General features: G+C 45.6%; 1 protein-coding gene across 1 annotated transcript in view; it reads right to left on the minus strand.

Moving 5' to 3' along the window:
- Positions 1-19,274, minus strand: part of itga10 (integrin, alpha 10) — a 98,837-nt gene that overhangs the window by 27,680 nt on the left and 51,883 nt on the right. The window contains exons 15-22 of the mRNA XM_060820620.1: positions 18,116-18,282; positions 12,330-12,472; positions 10,656-10,766; positions 10,473-10,558; positions 5,715-5,856; positions 2,664-2,756; positions 1,869-1,945; positions 318-407 (exon numbers count right to left, since the gene is read on the minus strand). Coding sequence (XP_060676603.1) covers positions 318-407; positions 1,869-1,945; positions 2,664-2,756; positions 5,715-5,856; positions 10,473-10,558; positions 10,656-10,766; positions 12,330-12,472; positions 18,116-18,282 — 909 coding nt within the window. The remainder of the gene's footprint in view (positions 1-317; positions 408-1,868; positions 1,946-2,663; positions 2,757-5,714; positions 5,857-10,472; positions 10,559-10,655; positions 10,767-12,329; positions 12,473-18,115; positions 18,283-19,274) is intronic.

Consider the following 19,274-nt stretch of genomic DNA (forward strand, 5'->3'; position numbering starts at 1 on the left):
TTCAGCTTTCGGAAGCTTTCTTCAGGAGTCAAATGTTACTGCACTTACAAAGGGACCGACTGACGAAGAAGGACACGTTCAAACACGGGGGAAGGAACTGAACAGTCTAGAAAGTGAGTTACCAAAGCTGGACTCATTAAATCCGTACACACGAGAAGGACGCAGGAGATCAGCAAACATCTGAGACAGAAGTGGCACCTCCAGGTTTCTGGTATTGAGGTCCTACCTGCTATCAACTTATTGGCTTCTTTTGTTACGGATTATCAGGAAGGGTTAACTCACGATGGTAACAGCGTGAGGAAACGGCAATCTCCTACCTGGTGAGGAGGAGATCTGCTTCATACTGGACAGCCGTCCACAGGTACACGGTGTTATCATCCAGCGTCTCATTCAGCTCTGTACTGTCACTGCAAAGTGGAAACATTTTCGTTAACACTGGAGTGAGTCCCTCAAGCCCCAGAGATACAGAGCCAGACCCAGAGGTCAAACCTAATGTATTTACTCTCCTCAGAACTACAACGCCCCTCAAAGCCAGCTCTTTAGAGGGACTGAGGGAGTGAATAGGATGCATTGGCCAAGAGCTTCTGTTAAAAACACAAAAGGCAATGAGCAAGGTTTCAGCACATCTCCATGCAGTCAGAGTGAGAGAGAGAGAGAGAGGGTCAGAGAGAGAGAAAGAGAGAGAGAATCAGAGAGAGAGAGAGAGAGAGAGAGAGAGAGTGTCTCCAGAGCTCACTGCAGGGCACTAAGAAGAGAATGAGGCAAAGAAATTAACAGCGTCAATAATCCCTCCCTCAGCTACTGAGAAACCAGTATGCAATCCTTGGTCACAAGGCTGAGCCGTGATTCAGTACATTAGCTACAACAAAAGCAAACATTTATATAGCAACCTTCCTACAGAAAAGACCTCAATAACTGCTTCAGCGGAACATGAAATGGATGACAGCTTTAACACTAAGCTACCTAAGGAGACATTATAAAGAGCTGAAACAGCACAATGGGAGATCAAGGGACAAACACAGCGAGTTAGGAAAGCAGCTTAGAGGCTTGACAACATAAAGATCCACTACTCGGAGGGTCAGGGAGTGAGGGTCTAACTCTCGAAGGGTCAGGGAGTGAGGGTCTGACACTCGGAGGGTCAGGGAGTGAGGGTCTGACACTTGGAGGGTCAGGGAGTGAGGGCCCACTACTTGGAGGGTCAGGGAGTGAGGGTCTGACACTCGGAGGGTCAGGGAGTGAGGGTCAGACACTTGGTTGGTCAGGGAGTGAAGGTCTAATATTCAGAGGGTCAGGGAGTGAGGGTCTGACACTTGGTTGGTCAGGGAGTGAAGGTCTAATATTCAGAGGGTCAGGGAGTGAGGGTCTGACACTCGGAGGGTCATGGAGTGAGGGTCTAATATTCAGAGGGTCAGGGAGTGAGGGTCTAACTCTCAGAGGGTCATGGAATGAGGGCCCGCTACTTGGAGGGTCAGGGAGTGAGGGTCTGACACTCGGAGGGTCAGGGAGTGAGGGTCTGACACTCGGAGGGTCAGGGAATGAGGGAGAGTGTCAGGGAGAGGGGGTCATGGGGTGAGTCAGGAGAGAGCAGACGGAGAGGTGAGAGAGTAGTGTTTGCTGGGACCAGCTCAATGTCTTGTCTGTGTCGATGCTGCAGTGCTGGTTTGAGATGTGACAGCATGAGATCCAGGAATCGTCTGATCAGCCCCTTGTGTCTGGGGGATTGTGGCTGATCCAGCCTGGCCTTAAATACTGTTCCTCCTGAGACCAGTTAAACCTGCCTGTCTACAGTTTGTAACACATGCAGAAGGAAGTCTGAAGCTATGACAGACATAATGGAAGAAAACAATGAAGGTTTCACATCATCTGACCTGCTAACACTGATGTAGAGCTCCACTTCATCCAACAGGTGTGAACAATGAAACTCAAACTCCATACGAAAGGAGACCTGCAAGTAAAGGAAAAAGCTTCATTTAACAGGTGTGTAATGAAGCCCCATTCTCTTGAGAACCCAATGAAACACACATTTCCCATCTCAGTGCAGTTTCCAACATGCCCTTATTAATCCTCTTCTCTACTTTCTCTCCTGACAGAGCAGTCTCTGTTCCTCCAATGGAATTCAAGTCCCTGATTTCAGTAAACCTCCTTCCTACATGATGTTCATGGAGATTACACATTGGCTAGTCAACTGTGAGGGCAGCATTTTATCAAATCTATCCTCAGCCAAGTTCACATGAATGCACCTTCCTTCAGGAGTCACTTGGTATTGATCTGGAGAGGGATGTTCACCAATTTCCTTCTCGGGACCCAAGGCCCAAGTGATTGACTTTGTACCAAGTTCAGCTCCAATTGGGGGAGCTCAGACCAGCAGCAGTGGAAAATAGTGGATTTAAGGTACTACTGCCTGCAGTGATGTAGAAAATCCACGTGAACCCTATCGCCAATGCCTTGCCAAGATCCACTAGTGACTGAGAGCAGGAGAGAGTCCAGCTCTGAGTTCCTGCTCTGTCACTGTCTCAGAAGCTGTAGGGGAGATCTGAAGGAATGTGGAGCACCCGATGCCTAATGCAAGGCCGGATGTTCCTCCATCACCCGCCCTCCTGACAGACGAAGCCTGCATCAGAGATCTGAAGGAAATACCTGCATCAGAGATCTGAAGGAAATACCTGCATCAGAGATCTGAAGACCGGGAAACTGACGTTGCAGATCCTGTGGTGTGGCGATAACACCAGACATTCAACCTTATTCTGTGCATCATCCTGGGGAAAAAAAACAAACAACACAAGATTAATTTACCACAGGAAACAGGGTCCCTCCTGCTACCCGACTAGCCCTCCCATAGTACAACCCTCACCCCCGTCACCCATCTGTACCCACCACCCTACCCTACCCCCTCTGACTGTCCCTTGCCTGACCTTCCCCACATTTGACTCCCTTTCCTGTTCCCTAACCCCTGAACCTGATACTCCCCTCATTTCTCTGTCTGACCTCCCCAATCTAACCCTCCCATCTGACTGACACCTTCTGACTGTCCCCTGCCTGACCCTCCCCCCTCTTGACTCCCTTCCCAGTTCGAATCCCTGAACCTGATAGTCCACCCGACACCGTCTGACCTCCCCCTCTGACTGTCTCCCATTTGACAGCTCCTCCTCTGTCTGACACTCTTCTCCAGCACCCCCCCCCCACCTAAGTCTGAAGATAACATCATCCTACTGTCCAAGTGAAAACAGGAGACCCTCGAGTTGTTGCAGGGACCTGCGCCCTGAAAGCTGAAAGTGAGAGCTACAGTACACCCATAAAACCCCTGCCCTGCTTTGGCAAGTATTGGTTATAATTTGAGTTGAATTTCCTGAGTTGTTTCACCAGGCCATCTCCTGATGCCTTACCAACTAAATTTTCAGATGGAAAAATTAAAGTTGGAATTTGAATTTAAATTATAGCCCAAAACTTACAAAGTGTCAGGTGGTTGTCAACAAAGGCATTTAGAGGTCACATCTTAGGAGAGGACACAGATGGAGGGGAACAGGGTGAGGTTGATGATATGATGATACAGAGTCGCTGAAGATGGAACAGCATCAAGGCTGTCTGCTACCTGGTTCTCTCTCAGCTAAAGGGGTTAAAACGTCAGGCACTAAGGTACAGTTCTGGGCTGGAGACCCAGAAGTTGGCGTCAGTGTTCCTGCTGTTGAACCCAACAAAGCTCAGTCTTTCCAAGAGCTGATGATAGGAGTAGATGACATCAGCAGTTTTTGTGGAGTCAGTCACATGGGACAAGAGCTAATCTTGGGGAATGAATGAATTGGGGAAAGTGGCAGAAGGCTCTTTGAGCTTTCTGGAGTGGAAGGAAACAGGGATTGGTGGAGATTTCTTGATGCCAGTGGGAGAGTTATTGGTGGAACGCAAGTGGGAGGTAGTGGATGAGCAGTGTGAATAGAGTGCTGTGGTCAGGTATAGCCAGGCATGGAGACTGAGGAAGAAGTGTTTATCTTGGATTTAATGGTGAAGCACTATTTACGTCACAAACAAAAGTTCACAAACTCTGTGAACTATATAACCAAGGTTTGCAGCTGCATGTGGCTTAATCAGTGTGAAGTGGACTCCCCTTCACTAAAAATTACCCTTGTATCTTTTTCCAAGGAAGCTTTCCATTTGTTCAAATGTCTTAGAGGTGACAGTGTGCTGCCTGACTCTATGACACAGAACCAGACCTTTCGGCCCAACTTGATCATGCCAACCAAGTTTCCTAAGCTAAAACTAGCCTGCATTTGGCCCATATCCCTTTCCTATCCATGTACCTATCCAAATGCTTTTTAAATGTTGTAATTGTACCAGCCTCCACCACTCCCTCTGGCAACTCATTCCATACACGTACCACCCTGTGTGAAAAAGTTGCCCCTTAGGTCCCTTTTAAATTTTGCCCTCTTACCTTAAACCTATGCCCTCTGGTTCTGGACTCCCCCACCCCAGGGAAAAGACCTTGTCTATTTATCCTATCCATGCTCCTCATGATTTTATAAATCTCTATAAATTCACCCCTCAGCCTCCTACGCACCAGGTAAAAAAAGTCCCAGCCTATTCAGTCTTGGTAACATCTTTGTAAATCTATTTTGCTCCCTTTCCAGTTTAATAGCTTCCTTCTGTAGTGATTGTAACAAGTCAGCCGGCTGGAACTCATAGAATCTGAGTTCCCTAATTGGGGATGTTAACCTGATCCAATCTGAGAGCCCTAGCTGACAGATATAGTCAGGAATGTCAGAGATACTCTGAACAGGCAGCACTAAAGTCAGGGACTGTTCATGTGTAATACAGACTGTCTTGGTGATGGGAGACCAGCCTCTGTGGAGTTTAGATTAGATTAGATTCCCTACAGTGTGGAAACAGGCCCTTCGGCCCAACCAGTCCACACCGATCCTCCGAAGAGTAACCCACCCAGACCCATTTCCCTCTGACTAACGCACCTAACACTATGGGCATTTTAGTATGGCCAATTCACTTGAGCTGCTCATCTTTGGACTGTGGGAAGAATTACTTAAATTTCCTTCACAGGGAAAGCACAATTCCAAACATGGCCTTACCAGTGTCTTGTACATCTATAACATGGGCAACACGGTGGCACAGTGATTAGCACTGCTGCCTCACAGTGCCTGAGACCCGGGTTCAATTCCCGACTCAGGCGACTGCCTGTGTGGAGTTTGCACGTTTTCCCCATGTCTGCGTGGGTTTCCTCCGGGTGCTCCGATTTCCTCTCACAGTCCAAAGATGTGCAGGTCAGGTGAATTGGCCATGCTAAATTGCCCATAGTGTTAGGTAAAGGGGTAAGTGTAGGGGAATGGGTGGGTTGCGCTTTGGCGGGTTGGTGTGGACTTGTTGGGCCGAAGGGCCTGTTTCCACACTGTAAGTAATCTAATCTAATCTAATGATGTACCAACGCCTGTACTCAGTGCTCTGACTGATGAAAGCAAATGTGCCTCCTTCACCCTGTCTACCTGTAATGCTACTTTCTAGGAACTATATACCTGCATCACTAGGTCTCTGTTCAACAACACTCCCCAGGACCCTACCACTAACTATGTAAATCCTGCCCTGGTTTATCTTTCCAAAATGCAACACCTCGCATCTATCTATATTAAACTCCATCAAACCTATTAATAGCTCACAGTGCACATGAAATGAATCCTCCAAAAGACATGAGAAAGAGGAATGTAAGTTTGTTTTACCTTCACAAGGAGACTGGTGAAGAGCAGGTTTTTGGAAAAGGTGATGTTGAGGCTTGTATTGTAGGCATTTTCTTTCCTGTTTTCCAGCATCACTATTGCCGACACCCTCTGCCGATGGCTTTTTACAATGTAAGGACTTTGTCTGAAATAGTGTATGAGAAAAATGACAAATATACACAAACTCAAGAAATACTAGACAGCCCAATGGGTAAGTGCAGCTCAGCAAGAATACAAGCTGGGTGTTAAATTCCTGCTGAGCTGATCTCAGCTGGAGATTGCGATCAGACTTGGTACGGGTCAGTTGTGAGTGTTAGCATCAATCCTGTTCCCGTTCCTGATCATTCCCCAGGAAGTTTCTTTGGGATGTAGAGTGTTCTAGACTAGAGGCAGCGATGCTCTGATTGGCCAGCCTGTTCACCAACACTCTCACAATCAACAGTCAGCACAAAATGAGGAAACACAATTCAATGTTCTCAATGATCGTGAAGGGAATGAAATACGAAAATAGGGAAGTTATTCCTCAACTATACAGGGCATTGGTAGTGCACACGTGGAGCACTGGGTACAGTATTGACCACTTTATTTGAAGGAAGGGTGTAATTACATTGGAAGCAATTCAGTGAGAGTTCACCAGGCTAATGCCAAGAATGGGGTGGGGAAGATGATTCGTCTTATGAGGAAAGGTTGGTCAGGCTAGGCTTGAACCTGCTGGAGTTTGGTCGTGAAAGCAACGACTTGACTGGAACATATAAGATTCTGACGGGTCTTGGCAAAGCAAATGTGGAGAGAATGCCCCTGCTGCTGAAAGATTCTAAAACTAGGGGTCACTGTTGTAAACTCACAGTCTCCTGTTCAAAAATCACAGTCTCCTGTTCAAAAATCACAGTCACCTATTCAAAAAATCACAGTCTCCTGTTCAAAAATCACAGTCTCCTGTTCAAAAATCACAGTCACCTATTCAAAAATCACAGTCACCTATTCAAAAAATCACAGTCTCCTGTTCAAAAATCAGTCACCTATTCAAAAATCACAGTCTCCTATTCAAAAAATCACAGTCACCTATTTAAAATTCAGTCTCCTATTCAAAAAATCACAGTCTCCTGTTCAAAAATCACAGTCATCTATTCAAAAATCACAGTCACCTATTCAAAAAATCAGTCACCTATTCAAAAATCACAGTCACCTATTCAAAAATCACAGTCACCTATTCAAAAAATCACAGTCACCTATTCAAAAATCACAGTCACCTATTCAAAAAATCACAGTCTCCTGTTCAAAAATCAGTCACCTATTCAAAAATCACAGTCTCTTATTCAAAAAATCACAGTCTCCTATTCAAAAAATCACAGTCACCTATTTAAAATTCAGTCTCCTATTCAAAAAATCACAGTCTCCTGTTCAAAAATCACAGTCATCTATTCAAAAATCACAGTCACCTATTTAAAATTCAGTCTCCTATTCAAAAAATCACAGTCTCCTGTTCAAAAATCAGTCACCTATTTAAAAATCAGTCTCCTATTCAAAAAATCACAGTCACCTATTCAAAAAATCAGTCACCTATTCAAAAATCACAGTCACCTATTCAAAAATCACAGTCACCTATCCAAAAATCACAGTCACCTATTTAAAAATCAGTCACCTATTTAAAAATCACAGTCTCCTATTTAAAAATCAGTCACCTATTTAAAAATCACAGTCTCCTATTCAAAAATCACAGTCTCCTATTCAAAAATCACAGTCACCTATTTAAAAATCACAGCCACCTATCCAAAAATCAGTCACCTATCCAAAAATCACAGTCACCTATTCAAAAATCACAGAATCCTATTCAAAAATCAGTCTCTCATTCAAAAATCAGTCTCCTGTTCAAAAATCACAGTCTCCTATTCAAAAATCAGTCACCTATTCAAAAATCACAGTCTCCTATTCAAAAAATCACAGTCTCCTATTCAAAAAATCACAGTCTCCTATTCAAAAAATCACAGTCTCCTATTCAAAAATCACAGTCACCTATTTAAAAATCACAGCCACCTATCCAAAAATCAGTCACCTATCCAAAAATCACAGTCACCTATTCAAAAATCACAGAATCCTATTCAAAAATCAGTCTCTCATTCAAAAATCAGTCTCCTGTTCAAAAATCACAGTCTCCTGTTCAAAAATCAGTCACCTATTCAAAAATCACAGTCTCCTATTCAAAAAATCACAGTCTCCTATTCAAAAAATCACAGTCTCCTATTCAAAAAATCACAGTCATCTATCCAAAAATCACAGTCACCTATTCAAAAATCACAGTCACCTATTCAAAAATCACAGTCACCTATTCAAAAATCACAGGAATTTCATTCCACACACAAACCACCCTTTATGTAAAAGAAATGTTGCCCCTATGTTCTTTTTAAATCTTACCCCTCTCACTTTAAAAATATGTGCCCTGGCCTTGAACTCCCCTACACTAGTGAAAAGACAACTGCCATTCACATGACATCTACCCCTCATGATTATATAAACCTCCTACACTACAGTGGAAACAGTCCCAGTCCTTATACGCAAACCCGCCCCCCCCCCCCCCACTCCCAACACCCTGGTAATCTCTTCTGATCCCTCTCTAGCTTGATAATATCCTTCCTGTAACATGAAGACTAGAACCGGACACAGTATTCCAGAAGAGGCCCCACCAACATCCTCACCTATAACCTGAACATGGTGTCCCAACTCCTAGACTCAAAGGGTCTTTGGAACTTTCTCCCTGAAAGGAGGGTGGAAGCAGAGTCTTTGAATATTTTAAAGGCAGAGGTAGACAGATTCTTGTTAGGCAAGGTGATGAAAGGCTTTCAGGGCTAAGTGGGAATGGGGATTTGAGGTTTCAATCAGATCAGACATGATCTTTTGGGATGGTGGGATTGATGGGCTGAATGACCTTCTGCTGCTCCTTGTTTGCCTGTTAGCTATTCAGGTGGCTCATTGGTAGATAGGTGTTATCTGTGAAACCTGCATCAGGAGAGGAATTAGGGAGACAGCAGCTGTACTCCCTACTGCTTTTTAAACGTTCACTCATGGGACCTGGCGGGTCATTGACCCAGCATTAAATATATCTCCCTGGTGGCCATTGAGAAGGTGGTAATGAGCTGCCCTCCTCAACTGCTACAGTTTACACAGTGAAGGTAGATCCATCATGCCATAAGGGAGGCAGTTCCAGGATTGTGACTCAGCAACAGTGTAGGAATGGTGATATATTTCCAAGTGATAATCATGAGTGGCTCAGAGGGAACATAACAGTTATTACAGAGCCGATATGATTTTTCGGAGCGCCACTCCTTCATCGGGTGGTTGTGGAGGACACAATTGTAAGACACAGAATTTATGGTAAAAGTTTACAGTGTGATGTAACTGAAATTATACATTGGAAAATAGCTTGATTGTTTGTTGAGTCTTTCATCTGTTCGAATACCATGATGGTTTCACTTCTTTCAATGTGTAAATCACAAAACTTTCTTTAAAAGTTGCATTCTCATGTTAACTGTAACAATTGGTGTTAGCCAGATAATGTTGAAGGTGTTTGCCCCCTGTATTCCCTGTCTGTGCCATAATGTTTAGACTGATTCTAATCTAAAAAGTGAGTTAACAGAGTCTTACACGGATTCAGGCAGTTTTTGAGCAAAGTACAATGTAACTCGGCAAGTACAAATTCACCCCATAAACGTATATGTGTATGTGCGTATGTGGGTTTGTGTGTGTGTGTCTGTCTGTCTGTCTGGGGTGGGGTGTTATGAGTGTGAGAGAGAGTGTTTATGTGTGTGTATGTCAGTCTACAGTTGTAGAGTGTCTAAGTCTGTGAGGGGTTGCATATGTGAGTGTGGGAGTGTGTCTGTAGGGGTGTGTGTGAGTGTCTGTGTACACGTGTGTCCGTGTGTGTGTGTGTGTATAGTGTGTGTGTGTGTGTATAGTGTGCATAGTGCAATACTGGTCACTTGTAGTGTGACATGAGCCCAAGGTCCTGGTTGAGGCCCTCCCTATGGGTATGGAATGACGCTCCAAAAGCTAGTGCTTCCAATTAAACCTGTTGGACTATTCGGCCGCATTTAGAATACTGTGTACAGTTCTGGTCGCCACATTACCAAAAGTATGTGGATGCTTTGGAGAGGGTGCAGGGAAGGTTTATGAGGATGTTGCCTGGTATGGAAAGTGCTAGCTATGAAGAGAGTTTTGAGGAGGTTACGTTTATTTTCACCAGAAAAGAGGAGATTGAGGGGGGACCTGATTGACATTTACAAAATCATGAAGGGTATAGACAGGGTGGATAGAGACAAGCTTTTTCCCAGAGTGAAGGATTCAATAACAAGAGGTCACACTTTCAAGGTGAGAGATGGGAAGTTTAAGGGGGATACTCGTGGCCAATACTTCACACAGAGGGTGGTGAGTGTTTGGAACACGTTGCCAGCAGAGGTGGTAGAGGCAGGCACGGTAAATTCATTTAAGGTGTGTCTGGATAAATGCATGAGTAGGTGGGGAGCAGAGGGTTACAAATGCTTAGGAATTGACCAACAGATTTAGACAGTACATTTGGATCGGCTCAGGCTTAGAGGGCCAAAGGGCCTGTTCCTGGGCTGTAAATTTTCTTTGTTCTTATAACCTGGTGTTGTGTGATTTTTAACTTTGTACACCCCATTCCAAAACCGACATCTCGAAATAATGATTTTTAACCTCATGATTCCAGCACCAACAACTGACAATAAACGGCAATAAATATTTTCTTGCCTAGATCCTGAAATATCCAAGTGTGCCTGCAACGCAAGGTCCGTCAGACATTCATCATCATCCCCACAGTCTTTGAAGAAGGGAATCTGAAAGTGTGAAATTGAAAACAGGGATACTTCAGCAAACTTCAGAACAAAGCTTTGTGCCTGTTGATCTGAGCGATACAGTCCAACAGAGACTTACCCAGTTTTTAACTGTAGTTACACAACCGTCATCCAGAATTGGCCCCGCAGGCTGTTCAGCCAAACTAAACTGTAGTGTGAACCCGATGGGCCGAATGTAGTCAGCTGTATCCTGTGTCAGAGGAAGAAAATGTTATAGAGTCATAGAGATGTACAGCACGGAATCAGTCCAACTCGTCCATGCCGACCAGATATCCTAACCTAATCTAGTCCCACCTGCCAGCACCCGGCACATATCCCTTTAAATCGTATATCCATCCAGATGCTTTGGAAATGTTATAATTGCACCAGCCTCCACCACTTCCTCTGGCAGCTCATTCCATACATACACCACCCTCTGTGTGAAACAGTTGCCCCTCAGGTCCCTTTTAAATGTTTCCCCTCTCACCTGAAATCTATGCTCTCTACATTTGGACTCCCACACCCCAGGGAAAATAAACCTTGTCTTCTTTTGTTAGATTCAAAGCCACAACGTGCCAGAGTCTACACATAAAACTAAGTATCTGCATATTACTGCAGATCCCACCATAGATTTTACACATCGGCATTGTGGCATAATGTGTCACAGAAACACTCCGAATACTCATCAAAGTCAGGGATGTCAATACATCAGGTAGTCGTTACCAGCAACACACACACCCAGCAACACACACACCCAGCAACACACACACACCCAGCAACACACACACACCCAGCAACACACACACCCAGCAACAAATACACCCAGCAACAAATACACCCAGCAACAAACACACCCAGATCACACACCCAGCAACAAACACACCCAGCAACAAACACACCCAGCAACAAACGCACCCAGATCACACACCCAGCAACAAACACACCCAGCAACAAATACACCCAGCAACAAACACACCCAGATCACACACCCAGCAACAAACACACCCAGCAACACACACACACCCAGCAACACACACACCCAGCAACACACACACAGCCAGCAACACACACACCCAGCAACACACACACACCCAGCAACACACACACACCCAGCAACACAAACACACCCAGCAACAAACACACCCAGCAACAAACACACCCAGATCACACACCCAGCAACAAACACACCCAGCAACAAACACACCCAGCAACAAACACACACAGATCACACACCCAGCAACAAACACACCCAGATCACACACCCAGCAACAAACACACCCAGCAACAAACACACCCAGCAACAAACACACCCAGATCACACACCCAGCAACAAACACACCCAGATCACACACCCAGCAACAAACACACCCAGCAACAAACACACCCAGATCACACACCCAGCAACAAACACACCCAGAGCACACACCCAGCAACAAACACACCCAGATCACACACCCAGCAACAAACACACCCAGATCACACACCCAGCAACAAACACACCCAGATCACACACCCAGCAACAAACATACCCAGATCACACACACCCAGATCACACACACCCAGATCACACATCCAGCAAAGTATCCAGTCATTGCCTTTCAGTCTTGTCTTCGAGGATGTTAGGAGCAGCTATTTCATTGTAACACTTGACCCTGTAGGCTGTAGGTACAGGAGTCACACTGACATAGATGATCAGACAGTATATAAACATTGATAGTAGGCCTTCATACCCAGTGCCATTTCTACAGAAACTGGGAGAGATTCCAGTACTTACAATGACGTGAAAGTGGTGGGTGTGACATTTCAGGCCATCAGTCAGAAGATGAATAACTTCCTCCTTCTGCCTCTGGTCACTTCCATCAAACAAGGCTCTGGGAGCAAACTTCTTTTCATCCAACACAATGTTATAATACAGATCTGTAACAGACCGGCAGTCAGAGTAATTCAGACATCAGGTAACGACACAGTTTCTACTTAAGCATTTGATATTCATTATGAGTGGAGCTTGTTTCCAGCCAGCACTGATCAGTAAGACATGCTTCACACAGCCACACCACAGAAGCTGCTGTTCCATGTTACATGTGCAAGGTGTCCAGGCATAAACAGATAGAGTCATATCTGTGACCCTGCCCTCTTCTCCTCCCCACATCACTGAACTGTAAACTCTCCCACCTCCTCTCTTTATTCTCTCCCATACCTGGACAGCTTCAGACCTCTCGGTGTTCCCTTCTTCCTTCAGTTCAGAAACTTTCAAATCCATGTTGGGCCTCCGCTAAGTATTATCTCCTGACTGCCTATGTCTTTCTTATAATCTCTCTGTCTGTGGTGTGTTCTATTCTGTGACTCATGCCCTTCCTGATAACTCCATACATTCATGGGATTTAGACTTCACTGGCTGGGCCAGTATTTACTGCTAACCCTTAACTGCTCTGGAATAGGTGCTGGAGAGCTGTCTTCTTCAACACTACAGTCCACTGATGAAGGGACCCTCACAATGCTGTTGGGAAGGACGCTGAGCTGGCTAATCTGTCCCCCTAGATGGTTGTGGGTTTGGAGGAAGCTGCTGAAAGAGCTTTGGTGAATTCCTGCAGTGCCTCTTGTAGATAGTACACCTTGCTGCTGTTGAGTGTCAGGGGAGGAGGGAGGGGATGCTTGTGGATGTGGTGCCAATCAAGCAGGTTGCTTTGCCCTGGATGATGTCAAGTTTCTGGAGTGTTGTTGGAGCTGTGCCCATCCAGAACAGTGGCAAATGTTTAGGGAAAGACTAAATGCCTCACCATTAAAGTATATTCCTGAGAGGAAGAGGAAATGTATAAAAGGTGAAAAATTATCCATGGCTCAACAAGAAAGTCATGGATAACGTAAAGGCAAAAACTGGGGCATATCATAATGCCAGAGTTCGAGGTACTCTGGGGGAATTGGGAGAGCTTTAAACATGAGCAAAGTGTTGCAAAATACAAAATCAAAAGTGCTAAGGTGAACTATGAAAGGAAACTAGCAGAAACCATAAGCACAAATACCAAGTTTCTGTAAGGATATAAAAAGGAAAACAGTAATGAAAGTAAATGTTTGCCCTTTACAGGATGACAATGACAAGATAGTAATGGGAAACTTGGAAATGGCAGAGACACTAAATCAATATTTTGCCTATTTTCACAGTGGAAGATAATAATTTATTCCTAAAAATTGCAGTTACTATGGAGGAACTTGGTGAGATTACTATAACTAGGGAGAAGGCATTAAGTGAACTGATGGGAGTAAAGGTTGATAAGTCTCTGAGGCCTGGGGTATTAAAGGAGGTGACAGCAGAGACAGAGGATACATTAGTTATGATATTCCATAATTCCCTGGATTCTGGAAAGGTACCAGTGGATTGGAAACATGTTAAGGTGACACCCTAATTAAAAAAAAGGAGATAGGTAAAAATTGGGAAACTATAGAGCAGTTAATTTGACCTCGGGAGTGAGGAAGTTGCTGGAGTCAATCATAAAGGAGGAAGTAACTGAACACTTGGAAAAACAAAGGTCAATTCAGCAGTGTCAGCGCGGTTCCATGAAGGGTAAGTCATACTTGACAAACTTGCTGCAGTTCTTTGAAGATGTAACTAGCAAGGTGGATAACGGGGATCTGGAGGATGTCAGATATGTGAAGGGCTTATACCCGAAACATCGATTCTCTTCTCCTCGGATGCTGCCTGACCTGCAGTGCTTTTCCAGCACTACACTCTCAAACCAGAGGATGTGGTATATCTAGTTTTCCAGAAGGCATTTGACAAGGTGTCACATAAAAGACTGATGCAGTAGTTTAGATCCCAGGGGATTAAGGGTATGGTATGGGCTTGCATGGACGATTGGCTGACTGTCAGAAAGCAGAAGGTCCTTCTCTGGATGGAGACCTGTAACTAGTGGGAGTCAGTTCTTGGACCTCAAATATTAACAATCTATATAAAGATCGGCAAGCAAGGACAGGGTGTTCAGTAGCAAAGATCGTTGATGACACTGAAATAGGTAAGAAAGCAGGCAGTAATGAGGAAGTAGAGTTTCCAGATGGATATCGTTAGGCTCAGAGAGTGGGCCAGAATCCGGCAGGTGGAGTTTAATTTGGTTAAGTGTGAGGCTGTCCATTTTGGCCAGAAAATTAAAAAGGCAAATAGTTATTTAAATGGGAAGTGGATTCAAAGTGTGTAAGTGCAGAGGGATCTGGGCATCGGTGTGCATGAATCACAGACCCAGGCTACCTCATGACGTTGATTAGCAGAGGATTTACTGGTGAATGGAGAATGGTTGGATTCTCTCTTGTTGGAGATGATCATTGATTTGCATTTATGTGACCTGAGTGTTACTTGCCACATGACAGCCCAAACCTGGAACGAGGCCTGAGCGGCATACGGAGAAAAGTTTAAAGTAGCCAGGAAGAATCAGTGTGTTTTTTTTTCAAAGGGAAATCATGTTTAACCAAATTACAGTGGCTTCCATGAAGGAGGAACATGTGCTGTGTATAAGGAGAAACACGTTAACGGACTGTACTTGGATTTCCAGAAGGCATTTGTAAAGGTTATTGTAAAAAGTAAGTGTTTATGGAAGAAGGCAGTAACATACGAGTATGGATAGAATATTGGCCGGCTGTTAGAAAACAGAGGGTGCTTAAATAGGTCAGATTGGCAGAATGAAATGGAGTCACACAGGGACTGGCGCTGAGGGTCTCAGTATATTACAACTTACACAAATGTCTTAACTGAGCAAGAGAAGGCACAGGAGTTAAATACAACTACGCCTGCCAAATCACTGAATGATTGTTCGGCATTACTGTCTTGCTCTGTTTATTACTATGAAAGAAACTCGTTCAGGTATTGTTGTACAATCCAGCATTCTGTCCACGTGGTACAGCAATCCAATCAAGGGGTTCAGGAGAGGTTTTGTACAGAATAAGAGATATCCTGGAGTAAATTACAGCTCGAGTTTTGGAGAAGGAGGACAGTTTACATGTAGCTCCTGAGGAGACCAGGCTGATGCTAAAACTCCCATTTCAAGAGAAGTACTTGGATTTCCAGAAGGCATTTCATGGGGGGAGAGGAAACTGCTATTAGACAGGAGGTGTGGAGTATAAATTGGGAACAATTGTTCTATGGAAAATGCACAACAGAAATGTGGAGGCTATTTAAGGAGCACTTGTTGTGAGCGTTGGGTAACATTATCCCACTGAGACAGACAAGGAATGGAAAGGTGAAGGAGCCTTGGATGACAGGAGCAGAGGAGCTTCTCGTCAAGAGGAAGAAGGATGCTCACTTCATGTTGAGGAAGCAAGGATCTGGCACAGCTTTAGAGGATTATAAGGTAACTAGAAAAGAACTCAAAAATGGACTGAGGAGAGCTAAGATGGGACACAAAAAAGCCTTGGCAGGAAGGATTAGGAAAACTCAAAGGCGTTCTACACATGTGAGGAATAAGAGAATGATCAGAAAGAGGGCAGAGCCGATCAGGGATAGTGGAGGGAACTTGTGTCTGGAGTCTGAAGAGGTAGGGGAGGCCCTAAATGAGTGTTTTGCTTCAGTATTCACTAGAGAGAGGGACCTTGTTGATAGTGAGAACACCATGGACCAGGTTGATAGGCTTGACCAGATTGGTATTAAGGAAGTGGATGTGCTGGAAATTCTGGGAAACATCAAGATAGATAAGTCCCCAGGACCGGACCACATATATCCAAGGTTACTATGGGAAGACAGGAATGAGATTGCTGTGCCTCTGGTGATGATCATTGCTTCCTCACTCTCCACGGGAGTAATACAATATGATTGGTGGAAGGCAAAAATCGTTCCTCTGTTCAAGAAAGGGAATAGAGAAATCCCTGGGAATTACAGACTAGTCAGTCATAGAGTCATGGAGATGTACAGCACAGAAACAGAGCCTTTCTTATTTCTCAGTTCCACCCAAATAACTTCTCTGGATGCATTTCCGGGAATATCCTCCCTCAGCATAGCTGTAATGCTATCCCTTATCAAAAACACCACTCTCCCTCCTCTCTTGCCTCCCTTTCTATCCTTCCTATAGCATTTCCATCCTGGAACATTAAGCTGCCAGTTCTGCCCATCCCTGAGCCATGTTTCTGTAATTGCTATGATATCCCAGTCCCATGTTCCTAACTGTGCACTGAGTTCATCTGCCTTCCCTGTTAGGCCTCTTGCATTGAAATAAATGAAGTTTAATTTATCAGTCTGACCTTGTTCTCTGCTTTATCCCTGCCTGCCCTGACTGTTTGACTGGCTCCCTTTCCCACCTGTACTAGTCTCAGATTGATCTCATTCCTCACTATCTCCTTAGGTCCCATACCCCCACCTTACAAGTTTAAAGGGCCTGTACTGTACCACTGTGGGCCGAAGGGCACGTACTGTGCCGCTGTGGGCCGAAGGGCCTGTACTGTACAACTGTGAGCAGAAGGGCCTGTACTGTACCGCTGTGAGCAGAAGGGCCTGTACTGTACCGCTGTGAGTAGAAGGGCCTGTACTGTACCACTGTGGGCTGAAGGGCCTGTACTGTACTGCTGGGGGCTGAAGGGCCTGTACTGTGTTGTCATGGGCCGAAGGGCCTGTACTATGCTGCTGTGGGCCGAAGGGCCTGTACTGTGCCGCTGTGGGCCGAAGGGCCTGTACTGTGCCGCTGTGGGCCGAAGGGCCTGTACTGTACCACTGTGGGCCGAAGGGCCTGTACTGTACCACTGTGGGCCGAAGGACCTGTACTGTACTGCCATGTGCTGAAGGGCCTGTACTGTGCTGCTGTGGGCCGAAGGGCCTGTACTGTATTGTCGTGGGCCGAAGGGCCTGTACTGTGCTGCTGTGGGCCGAAGGGCCTGTACTGTACTGTCGTGGGCCGAAGGGCCTGTACTGTGCTGCTGTGGGCCGAAGGGCCTGTACTGTACTGCTGTGGGCCGAAGGGCCTGTACTGTACTGTCGTGGGCCGAAGGGCCTGTACTGTACTGTCGTGGGCAGAAGGGCCTGTACTGTACAGCTGTGGGCCGAAGGGCCTGTACTGTGCCGCTGTGGGCCGTATGGCCTGTACTGCCATGTCCTGAAGGGCCTGTACTGTACTGCCGTGGGCCGAAGGGCCTGTACTGCCATGTGCTGAAGGGCCTGTACTGTTCTATGTTCTAAATGGACAAATGATTCAATGTCTGAAAGATCCAAGATTAGAGCGGTGCTGGAAAAGCACAGCAGGTCAGGCAGCATCCGAGGAGCAGGGGGAGTCGACGTTTCGGGCAGGAGCCCTTCATCGGGAACGATGAAGCACTCTATTCCTGATGAAGGGCTCCTGCCCGAAACGTTGATTTTCCTGCTCCTTGGATGCTGCCTGACCTGCTGTGCTTTTCCAGCCTCACTCTAATCTTGACTCTAATCTCCAGCGTCTGCAGTCCTCAGTTTCGCTTGAAAAATCCAAGATCCGAGCTGGCAAGTATCCAATGAAAGTCATCTCCTTGAAATGTTATTTCAGTTCCTCTCTCCACACAAGCTGCCCAGCCGGAGTATTTTTTTTGCCTGTTACCGTGCAGAGTACTAGAGGACGCACTTACCCAGGGTGCTGTTGCTCAGTCCGGGTGACTTTGCTCTTGTGGTGAAACAGGCAGTGGCAGTAACACAGGTGACATCTTTGTCATTTCTCTGGCAGTTCCGTAGGAGCATATTGACGAAGGGAGGACTGAACGTAACTGAGGCATTCACCTGGACCACACGCAGTATCCTAGAGTCAGAGTTTGAAAGGTGTGGTAAGAAAATGATTGAGGAGAGTCAGTTTGCATTAGAGAGGGAGGAAGGAAGAGGTATTTTGGGGAAGAGGGAGTAATGTTGGAGAGGAGCGTGCAGTGAGGAGACAGTGAAACACCCCAGAACAACAGAAAACAGATGAGAGACAGAGCATGCAGGAACCTGCCCCGTAAAGACAACAAGAAGCAGCCATAGTGCTGTACACAACAGGAGTGTCTGACAGAAGTGGGAATTCTAACAGGTTTATTTTCTCCTTGGCCTTCTGGACCAGAGGTGCTGTCCATACTTAACGTCCTCACACACCTTGGCTGGGCCTTGTAGATAATTAAAGAGAGCTTCCACAGTGTTTGGAGCCATACAGGTTCTGCTGAATTCCCCAAAGATGCCCAGGTAACGGCTCAGTTATAGCATACTGCAGAGAAGCGGTTCATACTGACCGCAAATAAAAATCATTCAAGTAACAACGCTAGAATAAGCACTGACCATTCACAAGATGTAAAAACACTGACTGCAAATACTGGAAACCAGATTCTGGATTAGTGGTGCTGGAAGAGGACAGCAGTTCATGCAGCATCCAAAGTGCAGAGAAATCGACGTTTCGGGCAAAAGCCCTTCATCAGGAATAAAGGCAGAGAGCCTGAAGCGTGGAGAGATAAGCTAGAGGAGGGTGGGGTGAAGAGAAAGTAGCATAGAGTACAATGGGTGAGTAGGGAGGGGATGAAGGTGATAGGTCAGGGAGGAGAGGGTGGAGTGGATAGGTGGAAAAGGAGCTAGACAGGTAGGACAAGTCCGGACAAGTCATGGGTACAGTGCTGAGCTGGAAGTTAGGAACTAGAGTCAGGTGGAGGAAGGGGAAATGAGGAAACTGTTGAAGTCCACATTGATGCCCTGGGGTTGAAGTGTTCAGAGGCGGAAGATGAGATGTTCTTCCTCCAGGCGTCTGGTGGTGAGGGAGCGACGGTGAAGGAG

This window comes from Hemiscyllium ocellatum, chromosome 50, assembly GCF_020745735.1.
Source record: "Hemiscyllium ocellatum isolate sHemOce1 chromosome 50, sHemOce1.pat.X.cur, whole genome shotgun sequence".
In the NCBI taxonomy this organism is placed as follows: domain Eukaryota; kingdom Metazoa; phylum Chordata; class Chondrichthyes; order Orectolobiformes; family Hemiscylliidae; genus Hemiscyllium; species Hemiscyllium ocellatum.